This window comes from Magnolia sinica, chromosome 16, assembly GCF_029962835.1.
Source record: "Magnolia sinica isolate HGM2019 chromosome 16, MsV1, whole genome shotgun sequence".
NCBI lineage: Eukaryota > Viridiplantae > Streptophyta > Magnoliopsida > Magnoliales > Magnoliaceae > Magnolia > Magnolia sinica.
The window spans coordinates 31924650-31945003 of record NC_080588.1 but is presented as its reverse complement, the minus strand read 5'-3'; the positions used below and the strand labels follow the sequence as shown (position 1 = coordinate 31945003).

At 40.4% G+C, this 20354-nt stretch overlaps 1 protein-coding gene across 2 annotated transcripts in view; it reads left to right on the top strand.

Moving 5' to 3' along the window:
• The window catches only part of LOC131228600 (plant intracellular Ras-group-related LRR protein 7), a 73475-nt gene that overhangs the window by 18924 nt on the left and 34197 nt on the right, over nucleotides 1-20354 (top strand). For both annotated transcript variants that reach the window (XR_009163017.1, XM_058224366.1), the window contains exons 2-5: nucleotides 7859-7928; nucleotides 8519-8565; nucleotides 8776-8884; nucleotides 9505-9590. Coding sequence is in view for 1 of the 2 variants with exons in the window: in XM_058224366.1 (XP_058080349.1) it covers nucleotides 7859-7928; nucleotides 8519-8565; nucleotides 8776-8884; nucleotides 9505-9590 (312 nt within the window). In the remaining variant the exon portion in view is untranslated. The remainder of the gene's footprint in view (nucleotides 1-7858; nucleotides 7929-8518; nucleotides 8566-8775; nucleotides 8885-9504; nucleotides 9591-20354) is intronic.

The following is a 20354-nucleotide window of genomic DNA, read 5'->3' as shown; positions in this document are numbered from 1 at the left end:
AAGGGCATAACCAGCCACTCGTACAACCTGTCCTTCGTCTTGAAGGCAGTCTTCTATTCATCTCCCGGGCGAACATGAATTTGGTGATAACCACTCTTGAGGTCAATTTTCAAAAAGATAGTAGAGGTGGCCGGCATGTTAAGCATGCCATTAAGCCTCGGGATGGGAAATTGATACTTGATAGTGATCTTGTTTATGGCTCTACTATTGATACACATGCGCCACGTGCCGTCTTTCTTGGGCTTAAGAAGTGCGAGCACGACGCACGGGCTCAGACTCTCACGAATGAATCCCTTTTTAAGCAATTCATCCACCTGGCTCTTCAACTCAGCATGCTTGGTAAGGTTTATTCTGTAGTAAGGGAGGTTTGGTAAGGTCGCCCCTGGGATAAGATCTATCGCATGCTGAATGTCTCGCATCGGTGGAAGCTCGTCTGGAAGGTACTCAGGGAAGATATCCCGGAACTCCTTTAGGACCGGACGAGCCTCCTTGGGTATCCCCATAGCAACCTCGGGTGTATTCTCCCTAGCCAATAGGCCGTACACCATAGTCCCCGCCTTGGTCTCTCCCTCAAACTCCTTAGCATATATGATGTGGAGAGACTTCGATCGAGGCGCCCTTTGACTCTTAAAACCACTTGGGGACGCAAGATCTTTCACTTCTGTGGACAATTTGGGAGGGAGCGGGTTCAAGACAAGTTTCTTTCCTTCATGCTTAAACACATAATTATTCGTACGCTCGAATATTGTGACATCTTTGTTATAGAGGCATGGCCTTTCCAAATGATATGACCAATGTCCATCGTGACCACATCACACCATAACTTGTCCTTGTATGGTCCAAACTCAATCGGAATAAGGCATCGCTGGGTCACAGGGAGGGATGTCGTATTCACCCAAGAAACTCTGTAGGGGTTGGGGTGAGGGACTGGTTTCTACCCCAGGCGACTCAAAGTAATTGGGGAAACTACATTCTCACAGCTCCCGCTGTCTATGATCACTTTGTAGCTCTTTTCTCCACTCTTGGCGTAAGTGTGGAAAATGGTGGTTCTGCACCAATCTTTGCTTTTCTTCACCTGGGTCAAGGTGCATCTCACCATTGCAAGTGGGTTAGTCTCCACATTATCATCCTCGACATCACTAGCCGGCTCAAGGGATGTTATAATAATCTCCTCATCATCCTGGTTACCATTAACTTTATCTACCACTTCTTTTGTGGGGTGTTCAGAAACAAAGGCAATGCGCCCACTCTTATTTGAACACTCCGCGTCGATGTGACCTATGCCACCACAGCGGTAGCATTGCCTTGGCATTGTGGGCCTAGTACTTGGTCCAGTTGCGTTGTTACATCGATTTCTGTTGACTGGCTGGGTACCAGGTTGAGCTCTGGGTTGATTTTCGACCTGGGGTCTCGCTCCCTGCGGAGCTACTCTAGGCACAGTAGGTCGAAAATCAATCCCCCTTACATTGGACTAGCGCACTCGGTGCTCCAGTTCCTGCACCACCTGCTAAGCATGTTCCAGATTGGTATCCATGTGAAGTGTGAGCTCCCGCTAAAGCTCAGGCCTGAGGCCCAAACAAAAACGGGAGAAAACCACAGTATGGTCCTCATCCACATCGCACCTTATCATATATTCATCGAACTTGGCGATATATTCCGTCACTGTCATGGATCCTTGGCGCAAAGTGTGCAATTGATCTAACAACCTCTGCCTATAAGAAAGGGGAACATACTTCTCTCCTAACATCTCTTTCTTTCAAAAGAGAATTGAACCCTCTTCGGATCGCTCACGGCGATGCTCCACATTTCCCCAATATAGTTTTGCCTCGCCCACCAATTTCATCCTGGCGAACTTGACCCGTCGTGGGTTTGGCAGACCGTGCCACTCAAAGAAGTGGTCCATGTTTACTAACCAATCGGAAAAAACTTTGGGGTCCAATCACCCATCAAAACTGGGGGCGTCAACCTTGATGCCCTTCATGACCATAGTGATAGGGTCCTCGTGCTCATGGTGTCTCCGAGCTTGCTGAGGATGCACCCCACCATAGCCCTCCCATTGGGTGGGAAGCACAGGATCACGATTGTGTATGAGTGGTAATGGATATACCCCATCTTGTCCGTTGGGCGTGACCTACGCCTAAACCATCTATAGGCGGATCAGGGCCCACAACTTGGGACTGATTGACAACCCTAGTGTTGGGGGTTGCCTGGGCACCATCTACAGTGACGGTTGGAATAACAACCTCTAAACGCATAACTCTCTCTTCTAGATGCGTGAATCTACCAACCTGATGCGTAAACTGCTGCGCGATATCATCCCTTAAGGTTCGAAACTGTTGATCCATTCTCTTAGTTAGGCCCTCCATAGCCTTGGGAAATTGATCAGAATCCATGGTGTAGTGGAGACCAAATCTATGACCAGAGCGCATGGGCATACACTAGGAATGACAAGTGAATGGTTTGAAATCTATGTGTGCGAAGGGGTATGAGCAATGATACCAATGCAATACAACTACCCTATATGGCCTAGATCTATATGGGGACTCAATAAAACCTAGGAAAAAGGGCTAACTAAACTTAATAAAATGTCCCATTTGCAGAGTCGGTACGCGGGTCGAGTTGCGTGGTCAGCTCATCGGGGGTGCAGGGGGCGGCGCATCCTTGACCGGGGTTTGGGGTGGAGTGCCTGAAAGCTCTACGATTTTTTACGATTTTGGTTAAGGGGTTCTTTAGAAAATTTTCACCAAAAAGAGGGATTGTCGACAAACTGACTTATGCTAAAATTTAGACTCTGATACTAAAAATTGATGCAGGGACATGTGATGGCCTAACCCTAGATGCATGTATAATCAGGATGACGAGATTCAAATAAATAATTTAATCAACCAACTGTTTTCAATCAAAGGGATTAGGCAAATCTCAATACAGAGATGAGATCATTCTATCAGGATTATGCCCCTTAGCATAAAATCACCTAAATAGTAAAAAGGGAGGACCTAGGGATATGAGGATATCCCAAATCTAGCATAAGTCAATCTATGGTCAAGTTTGGATATGATTCCACTGACTAGCCATCCATCCCTCTTTTCTGTTTAAACCAAAAGGGAATGTTCAGAGTAATGAAAGGGATGAAGAAGGGAGGGTTCAAGATGAAGAAAGTACAAATCCTTTATCATCAAAAGAAAAGAAGGTGGATGATTCTTACATTTTCTTGCACCTCGAAGATCTAGGAAGAAGGAAACCTGAAACCGGGAATCCTTAACACTCAAGGGCCAATCCTAAAACCCTAATCTCTTTGATATATGAGAAAAAAACATACGAATTCTTATTCATTTTATCAAAATAAGGTTTCTCACAGTGCATATATAAGTTATGGAAAAAGTAAAAGTGCACTAAAGCCCATGAAAACAAGGAAAAGAACAAAAAAAATGCCTAAAACTAAAAATGCCTGCACGACAGGGTGTGAAATTTGACCCATGGGCCTGCGGTCAAGGTGCGGTCATGCCGCTCCTGCACTCGTAACGCATCAGAAAATGGGTCCAATGGACCCAACATCCATCCACATCAACTCCTCCGCTCTGGTACTCTGTCGATGACACCTCCCCCTTTAGTACACTCTAAAGGGTGCACCACTGATGTTCGCATCAAAACACATTTGAGTCACGAGGATTACAGTGTCGTCGACCGAAGCATCCTTATATGGTTTTGGGTGCCTTTCAGTTGACAACTAGAGCTTCTCAATCACCTATTGTGATACGATGTTCATTGCACTGCCGCCATCGATGATCATGTTACATAACCAACCTTGGCATTTTACCTGTGAACAGAAAATAGTGGTCCATCGCCAGTCTCTCTTCCCTTCATTGGTGGTAAGGAGGCGGCGTATGATAAGAGTAGGGCCTTTAACCCCAACCTCAACCGCAGTTTCAACAGGAGGGTCTTCTAACTGTGATATTGGCTCTACAGAGGGTTGTTCCATTTCGATGTGCTCATCGTAATACTTAGGATCGTTCGGGTAGTGGGGGTCGTCATCATTACCACAGTAATGGAGGTTCCCGCCTTGTGGGCACTTATTAGAAAAGTGTCCTATTTGTCTGCAATGATAACAATCAATACCCAGTCATTCTTGCCCGAGGGGATGATTAGAATTAGGGCCTTGCTCACTGGTGTTATGTTCTTGTAGCTCTGGTTGCGTTTGGTTTGAATTTTGTGGCAGAGGGCATTACAAAGGTTGTGGATGCCTTATGAGAGGAGTCTGCATCTATGGGCGCAACTGAAAAGGGTGGGGAGGTGGTTGGTAGCCCTATGGTGGAGTCTGGTTAAAATGTGGATCTGGACCGCTTGTTGAGCCTTTTGATGAACGTCATCAACTGACTTGAAATCATACATGACCATCTTGCATTGGATTTCTTGGCGTAACCTTGCCTGATAGTAGTTAGCCATTACACGGTCTGTCTCTGCAAGCATACAATGGATAGAAAGCTCGTTGAACTTCTCAGTGTAGTCATTCATTGATAAAGTTCCCTATTTGAATGCAATGAGCTCCTGGAGAAGAGTGTCCATGTAATCTAAAGGCAAATACTTACTTTCTAACTTCTCCCTCGTGTCAGCCCACCTGGTGATAGCAGGACTACCCGTGATCAAATTGTTATTGTCAATGCTTCACCACCAAATTCTTGCTAGGCCCTTTGACTTGACCTTGACAATGCCACTCGTTGGATATCATCTATGTCGTATCATGCAAAATAATCCTCAAGATTGTAAATCAATTAACAAAAGCCTTTGCATCAAGACGACCTGCGAAGTTCGGAACTTCTTGTACTTTTTTGGTGATATCATCTTTCTTAGGCATCTCTATCGTGGTGTCATGGGCTCTCTCTGCAAAGAGACGTTTCACAAAATCATAAACAGACTCCCAAGGACCTGTACTGTTTTGATTCATCAAAGGTTCTGTTTGGAACCCATGTTGTGGATTTAGGTCACCATCAGGATCTCTGATGGGATATGGTTGCTATCCATGCTGTTTTCCACGTAGTTGGTCAATAACGGTTTCCAGGTTGGCTACCCTTGCGAATAGCTTGGTGATGCAATTGTCTTGCTGTTGATCGGTAACCCTCTCTCGATAGATGTTACCATTACAGGTAGATATCATGATGTTGGAAAGTAATCTACAAACTATATGGTGGTTTCTGGATTCGAACAGAAGATTGCTAATTGGCTAGGATTCTAGACTTTAATGGTTTGAAATAAGCTGGATTAGGACTGTTAATGGTTTCTAATGGGTTGGAATATGGCTGATTTTTGGGGGTTTTAATGGGCTGAAATGGGATTGATTTTAGGGTTTTAATGGATTGGAATGGGGCTGATTTTTGGGAATTTTAATGGGTTGGAGTGGGGTTGATTTTGAGGGTTTTAATAAGCTGGAATAGGGCTGAATTTTTATTTATTTATTTATTTCGGGGGGTGGGTGGGTTGGTTTTGGAAGGGTTTAATGGGCTAGAATTGGAGGGTAGATAGCTGCCAAAATTTTGGCAGTCTCCCCTTGTCAATTGGACTTTTGGCCTTTGTAAAAGTAAAGAAAAAAAGGTGAATGGGATAGGAGGGGTGGATGCAATAAAGAAAATAAAGGAGATGATGCAAAATTTTATGATTAAAGAACCTGGAAACAAAATATCGAGATTGTTGTTGATTTATGACTTCAACCTAGCCGTTGAGACCCGCTCTGATACCAAATTGGGGTTGCCGGCTGATGGGGAGGGTCCACCCAAGCATAGGCACCTTTAACTTAAGCACAAGAATCACACATAAAGTAGAAAGAGGCAATTTATAATTTCTTTAATTCAATTCAAAGGTGCCCTGATACTATTCATCCTAGGCTCTTATATAAGCTTTGAAACATACATATAAGGAAAACTCATAATGTTATTGACAACCAATGACTTATTACAAATATGGAAAAAAAAAATTAAAGAGATAAGAATGCATTTAAGAATATTTGACTAATAGATTATTCATAGCTTGCTGATTGATTTTCCTAGCTAGCTACCTAAATAGGTAAAAGGAGGCTTGGGCCTCCTTGTTGATGGGCTAATTGTTGGGCTTTGGGCTTAATGGGCCTTGGCTTGGCCCATGGATTGTGGGCCTAGATCAGCCTGCATCATATTGCCATCTAGTTCGAAGATTTGAACCATCCAATTGTTCCGATTGCAAACCTAGGGCACATCAAGATCATATTGATTTAATTGTTAATTTTGAATAGATGAAGGGCTAGATGACAAGCAAGCTTACTGATGAAAAATCAAACCATCTTGATCGGGTGGTATATTAGGCCCATGGTTGACTATTGGTATCAAGGGACATATTGGCCCGGCCAAAAAACAATACAATATAGGCGATATTGGCCCGCATCGGTCAATTTTTTTTTAAAGCCAAAGACTTCAGGGGCCTATTTGGATTCATGGAAAGTAATGAAAATATTGTTTCCCATGAAACTCAATTTCCATTGTTTGTCAAGCCTTTGTGGGAATTTGTGGGAAATGCCATTTCCCACTTTCTATATTTGTTGGAAAATAAACAAATTTATTTTCGTACCTCCACCCCTAAGGGCTTTTTTGGATTGCCAGAATGTGGTGTAGATGCGTAATGATTACTCTTTCCATGTATTGTCAGCGTAATTGGATGTAAACCCACCGTACGTTGTAAACCGCGGTAATGGTCCACTTCGCCATCATAGATGGCAACTGTCCACCAAATGTCGTTTGGACAGTGGCCTCCATGACCATTGTAAATCGGACGGATGAAACCTACACAGCGACAGAAATTAGGGTAATGGTAAAGGCAGTAGACAGAGGAGAGAGTCCTAATAACCACAGTCCACCTGCAGATGGTGTTCTTGGAATGGTGGAGTTGCTCCAAACCATACCTGAACACTGACACAAAATCTTCAACGGGGAAACAGAGGTATGATTCCTGTGAGAATAAGATGTCCAAACACCCCAAAACTCTTCAGCCTGGGGTCAAATTGCTCAAAACTCTCCACGATTGTGCTAAATGCATTGTAAAAGAGAGATGTGAGATTATCGGTAGTGGAAGCTATACAGATTTGTGTGCTAGCAACAGGTGATGGTGTGAAGTTGGTGAGATGGCATTTCGTACAATCTGTAATACGTGTATGGCATTTAGCTCATCGCCACGTCTTCCTCCCACCCAATCGCTAGCAGAGGGTGGAGAAGGAAGGTGTGGAGATGTTGTAGACGTCTCTACACGCTTGTTGGAGCCGATAATGGCATAACAGATCTACAGGACAGCTGCCATGGATGGACTGGTTGGAAGTTCAATGCGAATGCAAGCGCTGTGAAAGGTATAAGAAAGAGGCACTGCATGTGTAGAAAGGTGGCTAGTATACCTTTGATCATTGTTGCTATCAAAGGTCATCTTGCGTTGCATATGAAATCCAGAGGTGAATCCCTTCAGGATTCAGCAAAAATGCGGTTGAATACTGCGATGGGATGGCTCTGTTGTCAAGCCTCAAAACAGAGCATGCGGCGGCTTCTATCCAATCACCTAATAAAGCTAATAATTACAGCATTTACCAAAAAATACTTCCATTTACAGCCATCCAAACAGGCCCAAGAAAAATGGGGGTTGAGTGCACCCATTTATTATAGGCAAAAATGGAAAGAAAAAGAAACCAAGAAAAAGAAAAAAAAAAAGGAGTTACCAATGGTCATAAATTTGACTGTTGGGAATTATGCATTTGATCGCATATGCGCATATGGAGGATGTTTGCTTTTATTCTAGTTGTTTTGGCCCAACCATTCCTTTCGGCGTACTGACCAAATAACATGCTATTGCACAGACTTTTCCCAGCGAAGTTCTTGAGTTGGATGGATCTGTACGAACACTTGATTTAACACACAATAAAATAGGTACAATCTTCTGTCCGTCCATTTGTTTGGTTGCTTTTGAGTGATTATTATTTAGAAAATTCAAACTGGTGAGGGCCCATTTGGATGCACCCTCAAAAGGGATGTTTGACGCCTCAACAACATTTTGAGCCAAACCCCAGTTTGGGTTGTGCGTTTGCAATCGCAAATCCCATCTCATCCCCATGGCCCCGCCTGGCAAAATAGTACTAAACCAACTCGATCAAAACCAACCCAATTGGTTTCCATCGAGTCAACTGAAAAAGCATGCGTGAAGTGGAAACCCCTTTTTGCAGATGTGTGTTCAAACAGGCCCCCTAAAGTAAATTTATTCTGAGTCTGGTGCCTATGTTAATTTGAACCATCTCTCATGCACCCTATGCATTTACCTCTTTTGAAAATTTCATCTCTCGCAACCGCATTTGTCTTCTAAATGATTCAACATCATATTGCATTTTTCAAGAAAAGAAAGTTTAAATAGGAATTCTTTGCTTCCTTTACTATTCAAATGATTGGCTTCAAGAGGTTGTTTTCTTTTAAAAGACTTGTTTCTATGGTGCTCATGTTGTTCTGGTAATGTTTTGCTTCTACAGTTGATGTTCCCCTGGAAATCAGTAAATTAATCAATATGCAGCGTCTGGTGAGAGAACTTCACATCATTACATGTTTACCTACGTGTTTAAATTACATGGATCTATATGTTACATGCTTTCTAGTAGACCTTTTATGTGGGACTCGACGTTCCCATGTGTATAAGAATGTAAAGATGGAGTAACTAATATAGTGACTGTTTTTTTTTGGATAAGATTGTAAAGATGGAGGAACTAATAGAGTGGCTATTATTTTTCAGGTTTTAGCTGATAACCTAATTGAGCGCCTTCCAATGAACTTGGGGAAACTTCAGTCTCTTAAAGTCCTCACTCTTGATAACAATCGGATTACTACCTTGCCTGATGAATGTAATATTCTGTGTAAATAAATAGACTCCTGCAAGCAAGAGTCAGATTTTGCCTAGTTATCCCACTTGTGCCCCACTAGGCACACAATAAATCTGGGCTGTCATCAAGTACGTGCCAGTGCCACTATGTATGAGCTGTGGCCCCGAATGTCTGGCCGGTCAAGTCATTAGGTGGATGGCATGTTTATGTGGAATGTGTACCATCTTTCAGTTCATTTTACTATCTATTTTACGTACATGTGTAGCCCACCTGATGACCAGATTAGCATGGCTTTAGGTCCATAGAGTATCTGCAGTAATGCCTCCCTGATCAACAGTCAGTATCTTGCACAAATGCTACATGTTAAAAAGCTTGACTCAAAACAAAAGGCTCTTGCGAGTAGCCCTCACGTGTCTATAATAAATAAGAAGCTATCATTTATAATCTGTCATCTGATCATGAAAATTTAATTGCCCCCACTCGTACCATGTTTGTTTCCACTCTCTCTCTCTCTCTCTCTCTCTCTCTCTCTCTCTCTCTCTGTTGTACATATCTAAGCTTTCTGAGGTCTTTAATTCTTTTTCTGCTGTTTTTTTTTTTGTTGGTTTTAACTTTTAACTACATTCATTTGTTGTGTCCAGTGGGCTTGCTTGTCAGGCTTGAGCGATTATCCATCTCAGGGAACTTATTAGCGTGCTTTCCCGAAACAATAGGGAGCCTGCGCAATGTGAGTATGCATTACTTCAACAAATTTAAACATGACGCATTTCCAATTATTCCTTATCTTCTTCAATTGGAGATTATGATTTGCATAGTATGCTGAATAATAGGATGTCATCCATTTGTATTGATTGTAGAAAGCTAGAGTATTTGATTTGTTAAACAATTGTGCTAATCTTGAGGGCCTATGAGAAGCTACAATGAGAGAGAGAGAGAGAGATGCTTATGGTATGTTGAATGGGGCTTACAGGCCTTATTACGCCTTATTTAATTATCAACCTTTCAACATTTCCCCCCAAGCTGGATCATAATGAGGCTAGGTTGTCATAAGGGCTAACATAATCAAACCTAAGAAAGAAAGAAATTATTTTCTAACATGATCAAACCTAAGAAAGAAATTCTTCTCTAACACCCCCCCACCTTCAAACTTAAGGTGCTCTGAAAAGAGGAACATGAGTTTGGAGAGGCATATAAAGGATTTTGTTAAAGTAGGATATAAAAAAGTAGCACGTGTGGAGACGAGTGGCGTTGCTGTCATGAGAGGTGAACTAGCGGATGATAAGTGGAGGCGATGAGACCACCAATACCTTCAAGCAAACAGGCACTTCTGCAACTATAGTGATGTGAGCCATCGGAATAACTATCTGGCACAAATGAGTTTGGATCAACTATCTAGCTTAACTAAGGTTGGCCAGCTGCCTAACACAATCATAAATCCGAACAACTATCTAGATTTCGGAATAAATATGAATGGACCAACTGTTCAATATAAACAACGAGTTTGGATCAACTATCCAACTCAACCAAGGCTGGGCCAACTAGCCAACACAATCATAAGTCCAGACAACTATCCGAAAAAATAAAGTATCGACTGACTTTTGATGCAGGACAATTAACCACTTGCTTTAAAAGCTCAAACTATTAGAGCATGGCGAATTAATCCTTTTATCTCATAGCCCAGGCCCCACATCTCATGGGTTAGGACCTCGGCCGAACCTCCCTCGTGGGCCCCAAATTACATGGGTACCGCCTCACACGGGCTGCCCACCCTGAGTGTGTCCCCGCATCCCACAGGCTACCTCACTCAAGCCCAGTGTTAAATGCGCATTAATCACCCTTGGTGAGGAGTCTCGAACACGAGACCTCCCCCATGGGCCCCGCCCACCCCGAGTGTGCCCCTGCATCCCACAGGCGACCCCACTCGAGCCTGGTGTGAAAATGCCCCTGCATTAACTTTCCAATATAAACAATAAGTCCAAGCCAACTGCTCAGAGTAAACAAGCCTAGTACAATAATAAATCTAAGCCAAGGCTGGGACAATTACTCGGTCCAAACAAGCCTGGACCAATTGTCCGGTGTATAAACGGGTCTGGGCCAACTACCCGGTACATAAATGAGTCACGCCAACTATCCTGAATAAATATTGGTCACATCACACATCTTGGCAAGGAGAGCTTGAAATGAAGAAGCTGGTAAGTCGTTGAATGAGGAGGTGGAGAAGTGGCGACTGTATGTCACATAGTAAGAGACAATCTGGTCAAATACCTCTTAACTAGACAATAGAAAAATCAGCAAGGGCTTCAACCAAACATCAAAAGAGACTTCAAATCTAGCTACACATGAACCGGATCACCAAAAAATTCAGCCGATCAACAAAGGAGCTTCAAATCCAGCAATGCAAATTTAAAACTTTAAAAATTCCAGCCGCAAGCCACCACCTCTTACGAATCACAATGAGTCAGTGAGGAAAAGACCTCACAACTTTCAAGGCAAAAAAAGAATTAAAAAGAAGAATGATAGGTGAAGGGAAAATGGTTGATAAGAAGCTGTTGTTGTATAGGCAAGGAAATAGGGAAAGAGGAAAGAAAGAAGAGAAGATTAGGTAGGGAAGGAAGGGAAACACCACTAGTTGAGAAAGAATAAAAGAATAAAACTCATAAGCAGAAGAAGAAGATGAAAAGGAAGGAAAGAAAGAAAAAGAAAAGAAAAAGAAAAAGGAAGGAAAGAGGAGAACCACCGAGGATTAGGAAGGGAAAAAAAAACCCAAAAATCTATGCTAATAGAAAAAATCAGCAAATCCTAGCCAAGGCAATACAAAAATCTGCTTCAAGCCTTCAATAGAAAAATCCAGCAAATCCTAGCCAAGGCTACATGAAAATATTTTTCAACAGGAAAAATCCATCAAACCCTAGCCAAGGCGACACAAAAATCTGCTTCAATATAAAACATCTAGCAACCTTTCCGAGGTAACACAAACATTTGCTTCAATAGAAAAAATCCAGTAACAAATCTACTTCAATAGGAAAAATCCAACAAATCTTGGTCAAGGCAACACAAAAATCAGCAAGTAGTTTAGAAAAATCTTCAAAAAAAAAGAAAAAAGAAAAAAAGAATTGAAGAATAAGAAAAAAAAAAAGAAAAAGAAAGGAAAAGAAGAAGAAAACTAGAAGAAGAAGAAGAAGAAGAAACCCTAGGAGCACTTAGGCTCTGATACCATGTTAAGTGGCTACATTCTGTTGATCTTGAGGACCTATGAGAAGCTACAATGAGAAGGAGAAGAAAGATGGAAGAGAGAAACAATGAGAGAGAGAGAGAGAGAGAGAGAGAGAGAGAGAGAGTAAGAACATGAGATGCTTAGGGAGAGAGAGAGAGAGTAAGAACATGAGATGCTTAGGGTCTATTGAAACTCCAACCCTCTACTCTTATTTATAATAGTATAAACGCGAATGGGGTGTATGGGCCTTATTACATGGAGTTGGGCCCAATGGGCCTTATTCAATTATCAACCTTTCAACATGATAGAAGAATCACATAAGAGTTGTCAGAGGTGGTCCCTTTTTTGTTATAAATATCTTGGACTTTCTATGCATGAGTCCCACTGCCCGTGATAATATGAACAATGAAAATTTCATTTTATCAATATAAACTTGTAATTGGATGGGAATGATATTCAGTGTAATAGTATGCGAAGGTGAATCTTACAAAGTGTTAGTGAAATCTGTTCTCTGTGTTTAGTTCAGCCTGCAACAGGCTTAATGCTTCATGTTCTAAGAGTTACTTTTGATGGTATGAGCTGAGATGCTTCCTGAGAAGGGAGAGGAGCTGTGCACCCTTGTCTAAGGGTTCTTTAGTTTGGCAGAATATTATGTTGTTGGATATTGGAGCGCATGGAGAATCGTAATTAGTCATTGGAAGTGACTCAAAATTTGAAAACTTGGTGCATCCTAATATGTGAACTGGTCAAAGGTCAAGAAACAATGGTGGTGGGAAAGGCGCCACAATCCATTACTAGAAAAGAAGAAGATAATGGGTTATGGATGTCTCAAAACATGCGAAGAATTAGACTACACAAGCCACGAAAGCAACATATGCAGTTCTATGGACTACTCAAAGAGAGGAAAAAAAATCATAAGCTATCCTCTGAAAGAGTCGCACATCCAACGCTAGCCTTTTATATGCTCTACAATAGAGAAAACTCTGCTAACTAGGGAAAAGATTAAAATACCATACTTAAAACTTATTCACATACAATCATTAGAAGGGTAGCTTGGTCAACCCACTGCCTCATTAAACGTAAAACAAATGCAAATATCAGAATCTAACTTGCGTATGATCCTGGAGACCCAGTCGTATGAGCATGTATGTTTTCTTCTTCATGTGTACCAAGCCCACATGGGGACTGTAAATATGTTTTATCTCAGAAATGATTTAGATATTGTATGCTTTATTCTTCATGTGTCCTGGAAGTCTTAATTTGGCTTAGGGTCAACCAGACTATAGTTGCATGAAGCATGAAGTGGCAATAGATTTTGTTGTAGGAGTGGGGAAGTGTCTGTTTCAAAATGATAGCAAGTATAAATGGCTAAGAAACGGGAGCGTGAGTTCAAAGTGCAATTTGAAGTGGGAGCACCACCTAGTTTTAAGGCTCCTGCAACTTAGCATTGGTGTTGCATGTGTATTAACTGCATTCCACTAAAGACGATGTCGGGAGACTTGGGACATGGATGAGTGTGTTGAGGGGATGTGGTTGGTTATGTCTCCTAGTCTATGATTTATATATATGTCATGGTGGTGATACCTGTATATGGTGTTAGGTCGATTTTATGCATGAAATTGAAGTTTCAGAAGTGATATGATACAAATGTGGTACCTTTAAGGGTCATTTGGATTTGGGGTATTCGTATGACCTAGATATTAAATTACCAGGTATTGTAATTCCTAAGTAATGCAGTTGCTGGCAATTATGATTTTTCTACTTGTCTAAAACCTTGTGGTAGGGCATCTCCTAGAAGTTGTAATGTTTGTGTTTCGCTAGCTTATAAAGTGAAATCAAAAGTGGTGTTTTGTTTGTTTTTTAAGAAGCGTCCATGCTGAAAAAACAAGTGTGGCCCAGTAATTCAAGGGATCAAACTCAAATTTTAACTACTAATTGTAGAATTGTGTGATCAAACTTATGAGTCTAGATGTTGACGACGTGTTATATTTGCACTCTTGTGGTGCATGAGTATAAATGACTGGATTAAAGCTTATGAATCAATGGTTTCCATATGGATGGTTTTGAATCGACTTATACTTCATCAGATGGATGATTAGAGGTAATGGCATCCCATAAAGCAAAGTGATCAGACCATGTTAGTCCATGTGATTAGTGGACTAGAGATGGGCAATTAGGTGAAGCAACGGTCCACATTCAATGTGAAAAGGAAAGAGATAAGAGAGAGAATGTGGGAGAAGGGAGTTGTATTCGTATCTACCCTCTTCCTTGTAATCATTTATTTATATAAGAGTTTAGGTGGAAAAACCTAATTACAATAGGATACATGAAAGGATAAGAGACCATATGTTAGATCCTAAGACTAATCCTAATTAGATGCTAAGACTAATCCTATATAAGATACATTGCAGGTGTATAGGAATGTGTACACGACCAACACTCCCCCTCAAGCTGGCGTATGGATATCATTCATGCCGAGCTTGATATCGATGGTCTTGAGGTGCGATGTTAATGTGGCTTTGGTGAAGATATCTGCTAACTGATCTTCTGAACGAACAAAAGGCAACATTGGTGAAGATATTTGCTAATTGATCTTTTGAACGAACAAAAGGCGTATATAGTAGCTTGGCGGCCAATTTTTCTCAAACGAAGTGATGGTCGACTTTAATGTGCTTTGTGCGATTGTAGAAGATCGTGTTAAATGCAATATGGATGGCTGCTTGATTATAGTAGTGTATTGGAATTGTGGAAGATGTCATGAATCCCATATCTTGAAGGATGCCATTCACCCATAGTAGTTCACAAGTTGCATGGCTAGTGCGTGGTATTCGGCCTTGGTAGAGGAGCGAGTAACAATGGATTGTTTCTTACTTTTCCAAGTAGCTAGATTTCCTCTTACGAATGTGTACTACCCTTTAGTGGAGCGTTAATCAGAGGAGTAGATAGCCCAATCAACATCACAAAAAACTGCCTATATTCAGGTGACCATGATTTGAGTAGAGAAGACCATGACCAAGTGTAGCTTTCAAGTAACGAGTATTCGATAAAATGCTTTAAGATGATGCTGACAAGGTTGTTGCATAAACTAGCTTATAATTTCGACATCATAAGATGTTTGGACACGTAAAGCTGAGATAAATAAGACGACTGATTAGTCAACAATGCATGCCCAGATTATAAACTTCGTTTGATCGTCTCTCATGTAACTTGTGATTTGCTTCAAGAGGCATGTCAACAGAGCGAGCACCAAGTAAACTTGCCTTAGAAGATCAAGCACATACGTTAGGACAAGAAGATTTTGGTTCAAATTGTTGAAGTATGGTGGTGCTAGAAAAGAACAAGAGTTTTCTTTCATCGAGAGTAGACCTCGAGTTCTTTGGTTGGGGTGGTGCTTGGTTCATCTTCAATCCAAGACTCATCTATGACAGGAAGAGGAAAATGTGCAAGATGTGTACTGTCTCATGAATTGAAATAAGGAATATTTAAAAAAAAATATCACATCCTTAGAAATATACCATTTTCGAGTTACAAGACGGTAGCATTTGTATTCCTTCTGAGAGTGAATGCCCTAAGAATACACATTTTATTGATTATGGGTCTGAGCTTGGTGGATGAGATGGTCCAAGAATGTGGACAAAGTAGATGCACCCAAATGCTTTTGGTGGTAATGTGAATAGAGGTGCATGAGGTTGCAAAACCTATAATGGGTATTTACCCTTGAGGACATTGGTCGAAGTCCGATTGATTATGTATGCTGTAAGAGAAATGGCTTCATCCTAATATGTTTTAGGTACTAACATGCTAATTAGTAATGACCGGGTGACCTAGAGTAAGTGTTGATTTTTACGTTCATCTACTCCATTATGTTGTGATTTATAAGGGCACAAACTTTGAAATTCTATGCCATGATCTACAAAATGTTTTTGTAAATCATGTTGTAAATATTCAAGGGCATTGTCAGATCAAAATGTTTTAATTTTAATATTATATTGGGTAGAAATCATTTGATGAAATATCTTTTTAATCAATAGGACTGCATGAGCTTGTAGATCCTATAATGATTATTTGCCCTTGAGGACATTGGTCAGAGTCTTGGTGGTAATACTTAATTACAATAGGATACTTGAAAGGATGAGAGACAATACAAAATTAGATACTAAGACTAATCCTAATTAGATACTAAGACAAATCCAATATAAGATACATTGCAGGTGTATGGGAATGTGTACACCCACTAACACAATGGATAATGATAAAAATTTTAAAGCTTGCTTAAGCAGGTGTTTGGTGCATGCACATCTAAGAGTCACCCCATCATGTGGACACATGGGATCTATTGGTCAAGTACACCACCGGTTGGATTGGATGGTTCAGATCAATGAACATGGCAATCTAGTTTCAAGATGTGTTTTAGCACACTATCACCATAATTTCGCCCGAGATATGGAACGTGAGATATTGGAACTTGGTGGTGGCAATTCTCGCGAAAATCCATCATTTATTTGGAAAATCAGAATCACCATCTTTTGAGGTATTTAGATGCTTAATGGGCATCCTAACTTCTAGCTATTGCAATTCCCCATAGCCCCCAATCCAAATGACCTTTTGGAGTATCCTTATGTCATTGTTCCTAAGTCATCTGTTATTCAAATATTAATGGCTTCACATTGGAAAGAAATCAGACAATTAGTGTACTCAATAATATGTTGATTTTCCTCGGTTGGGCGTGAAGTCAAGTGTGATGGTTGTGCTTATCGTTTGGTCTGGAAAACTAGGACCGTCCTAGTTCCAGCATGAATCATCCTAATTATCGACTTGGGGCTTGATTGATTGAACCCCTTAAGTCTCTGACACAAGAACGAAGACAAGTATATTTTAAGAAAAATTATAAACAAATCTTTTTTTTTTTGGCATCGCTTGGTCGACCCTTGGTTATAGGATCCTTCTACCTAAGTGCCGCTCCATCCTCAAATCCCCACTTCAGACTGTCGCTCCAGTTCCCACTTCCTACCTATTTATACTTGTTTGTGTTTTAAAGGAGAACTTTCCCGCTCCCGTACCCGAATTTGTTGTCGCTTTGCTTCATGCTTCATGCTTCATGCTATTATAGGTTGAGTCAACCTAATGATTGAGTCCCGATCCAAGCCTTGGTTTGTAAACTATTTATGCTTGTTAGAAGTGCATGATACCATAGATCAGTAAGCTTGACCAGTGGGTTCTGCTTCAAGACTGCTCGTATAGAGGCTTTGATCATGATGTGAAATAGAAACTTTTGACATGTGTACATGGTTTTGGGGGTGTTGCAATAGACTGTGAGGGCATCAATGACTTGTTCTCTATTGAAGAATACAATCAAACATAAGACTAAAAACTGTAGTTGATAGTGAGGCATAGGTAAAATGCACGCTAAAAGAGGATCAAACTAAACATTTATTGGAATGAGGCGATTATGATACCTTCTTATATCTGTCAGAATGTCACATGTATTTGTACCTTCCCATGAGTCTCTTTCGATGGGGTGAATGATGACAAGTATTTGTACAGGGGGGAAGTCTTGCTCGTGTTCTACTTTTGATTCCATATGTAATAGTTCAGGGTGGGTTCAGATGAACTGGTGACTTGAAATAAAGTAATTAGTGCAATAAACTCGACATGACCAAATCATAGTTGCATTCCTTGGTATGTGTATTTGTGGACTGGGCTCCAAGGTGCAGTTACATTACTTTCAAGTTGGACTTGGAAAAGAGTATGCTGCAATTTGGGTACTTAGTATTATGAATGCTAGAAAACTTTGTAAAAAATTTCCATTTCCTCTCGATTAAAGTGAAGTTATTTGAAATTCAATTGTGTATCCAAAATGCAGCCTTAAGTGGGTATTCCACCACGTGCTTTTTTGGGTGTGGTTGGCACAACCACAAACTAACCTGTGGTAAACTTCTTTGGAGGGCGGATTCAGTGTTTATTTGATGCAGGGATGAACGTGATGGGGTTGATCACCGTCTTTCTCAAGGATAACTACTTCGAATCCATGAAGCTTTCTCTGGACTCCTCATAGAGACTTCTCGAATCCATGAGGAAAAAGCAAGAAAATAGATTCATGAAAATTTGTAAATTGATTGATGTCTAATGTGTATATGTCTATTACACCATTAATATAGGAAAAAAAAAACCAAAATTCCTAATTACCAAAAATTGCAAAATTCCAACTCTAATAAAAATCCTAATTCTAATAAAACTCTTCTAAAGCCTAATTTCTAAAAATAAAAATTCTAAGTAAACTTTTGCTAGAAGTGTCATAGCATGATTACAAGTTATTTCTAAAAAGAAAAAAAAAATCTAAAAACTCTAAAAATAAAAATATATATTAAAAAATCGGAATTACTAAAAATAGTAAGTTTTTTTAAAATTTTGTTTTTTAGCTGAAAGTGCGCGTTTTCTGGCGAAATGGACAAATGCAACCTACGTTGTGGGTCGGTTCACCTCGGATGGCCCGTTTCAATAAAGACTGATAGGTTGCGCGTCCCGTAATGATACCCAAATCAAAAGTTATGATCAATTTACGGTCCACATTCTTTTGGTCCAACCATGCTAGGAATCTATCTGTGCCATGTCTTACATCAAACCCCTCCACTTAAAAAAAAATCGTCCTCGAGTTACTCAAGGGACTTATCTTATGATTCTCAATTAACTTCTGACGCCGATCTTTATTAGTCCATTTCTTGTACTTGGCATTAGGCTCTTGAGCTGACACAATACATGTACTCACAGTCTCCTTGTCTTGACTCATGCTCTCCTTGACTTAACTAGTATGGATCAGTTCCTTCAATTGTGCTTGCAAGATCTCACATTTTTCCTGATAATGTGGGCAATTAGGTAGACTTGTCCCTGAAACAAGATCAATGTGGTTTTGTATATCTCATATGGGAGGTAATTTATTAGGAAGTTCATTGAGCACAATCGCCTTGAACTCCTGCAATACCGGTTTCGAATCCTTTGGGATGTTCACAGGCTCCATATATTTTTTCTTTTCAATTAATGCATCTACATATCCTGTTTCCTCATATTGTTTAACGAAATCATATTTGGGTACGAGAGACTATTTCTCAACTTTAGAAGTCTTGGGTTGGTTTTTTATTCCCATAGGGACGAGGATAATCTTTCTATTGCCTTTAATAAATATAAATACGTTATCCCGACCTCTATGCGTAGCATTAATATTATTTTGCCATGGTCGACGAAGTAACATATGACAAGCTTCCATGTTGACTACGTCACAAAGTACTTGATCCTTGTAATTTTTACCAATTGAAAACGAGACAATGCATTGTTCGGTTACCTCTGTTTTGTTGACCTCCTTGATTCATCCAATCGTGTACGGAGATGAGTACCTTTCTGTTTTCATTTGCAGCTTTTCCACTATTGTTTTCGACACGAAATTCTCACCGCTTCTAACATCGATGATCACGTTACAGACTTTTTGGTTTATAGTGCACCTTATTCGAAAGATGTTGTGCCGCCGTAAATCTATCTCTACCTTTGACATGTACAACGGCTTCTTCATAATTAAGGTGGTGGCCTGCGATTCACCATCATTGGGTGGTGCTCTACGGAAATCGGTGTTATGTCGTACAACTACCACGGGTGATTGAGCCTTAGCTTGGGCTCAGGGCGGAATTAGCACATCCGCATCTGTAATATGATTGAGGGTTGCCTGCGGCCCTTGTATGGTCACCTGACTCTTCTGGTGGAAAGCTTCCATTATTTCCAAAAGATAACGCATCCTTGGATCACCGTCCACAGGATTTTGGTTCATACCTTCGTTATTTGCCATCGGTCCGAGGGGAGTTCTCGCTCTGATACCAATTGACGCAAGATGAACGTGACGAGGTTGATCACCGTCTTCCTCAAGGATAACTACTTTGAATCCACGAAGCTTCTCTAGTCTCCTCACAGAGACTTCTCGAATCCACGAGGAAAAAGCAAGAAAATAGAAATAATATTCATAAAAATTCGTAAATTGATTGATGTCTAATGTGTATAGGTCTATTACACCATTAATATAGAAAAAAAAAACCGAAATTCATAATTACCAAAAATAGCAAAATTCCAACTCTAATAAAAATCCCAATTCTAAGAAAACTCTTCTAAAGCCTAATTTCTAAAAATAAAAATTCCAAATAAACTTTTGCTAGAAGAGTTCGAGCATGATTACACGTTATTTCTAAAAAGAAAAAAAAAAAAAAAAATCTAAAATCTCTAAAAATAAATAAAAATAAA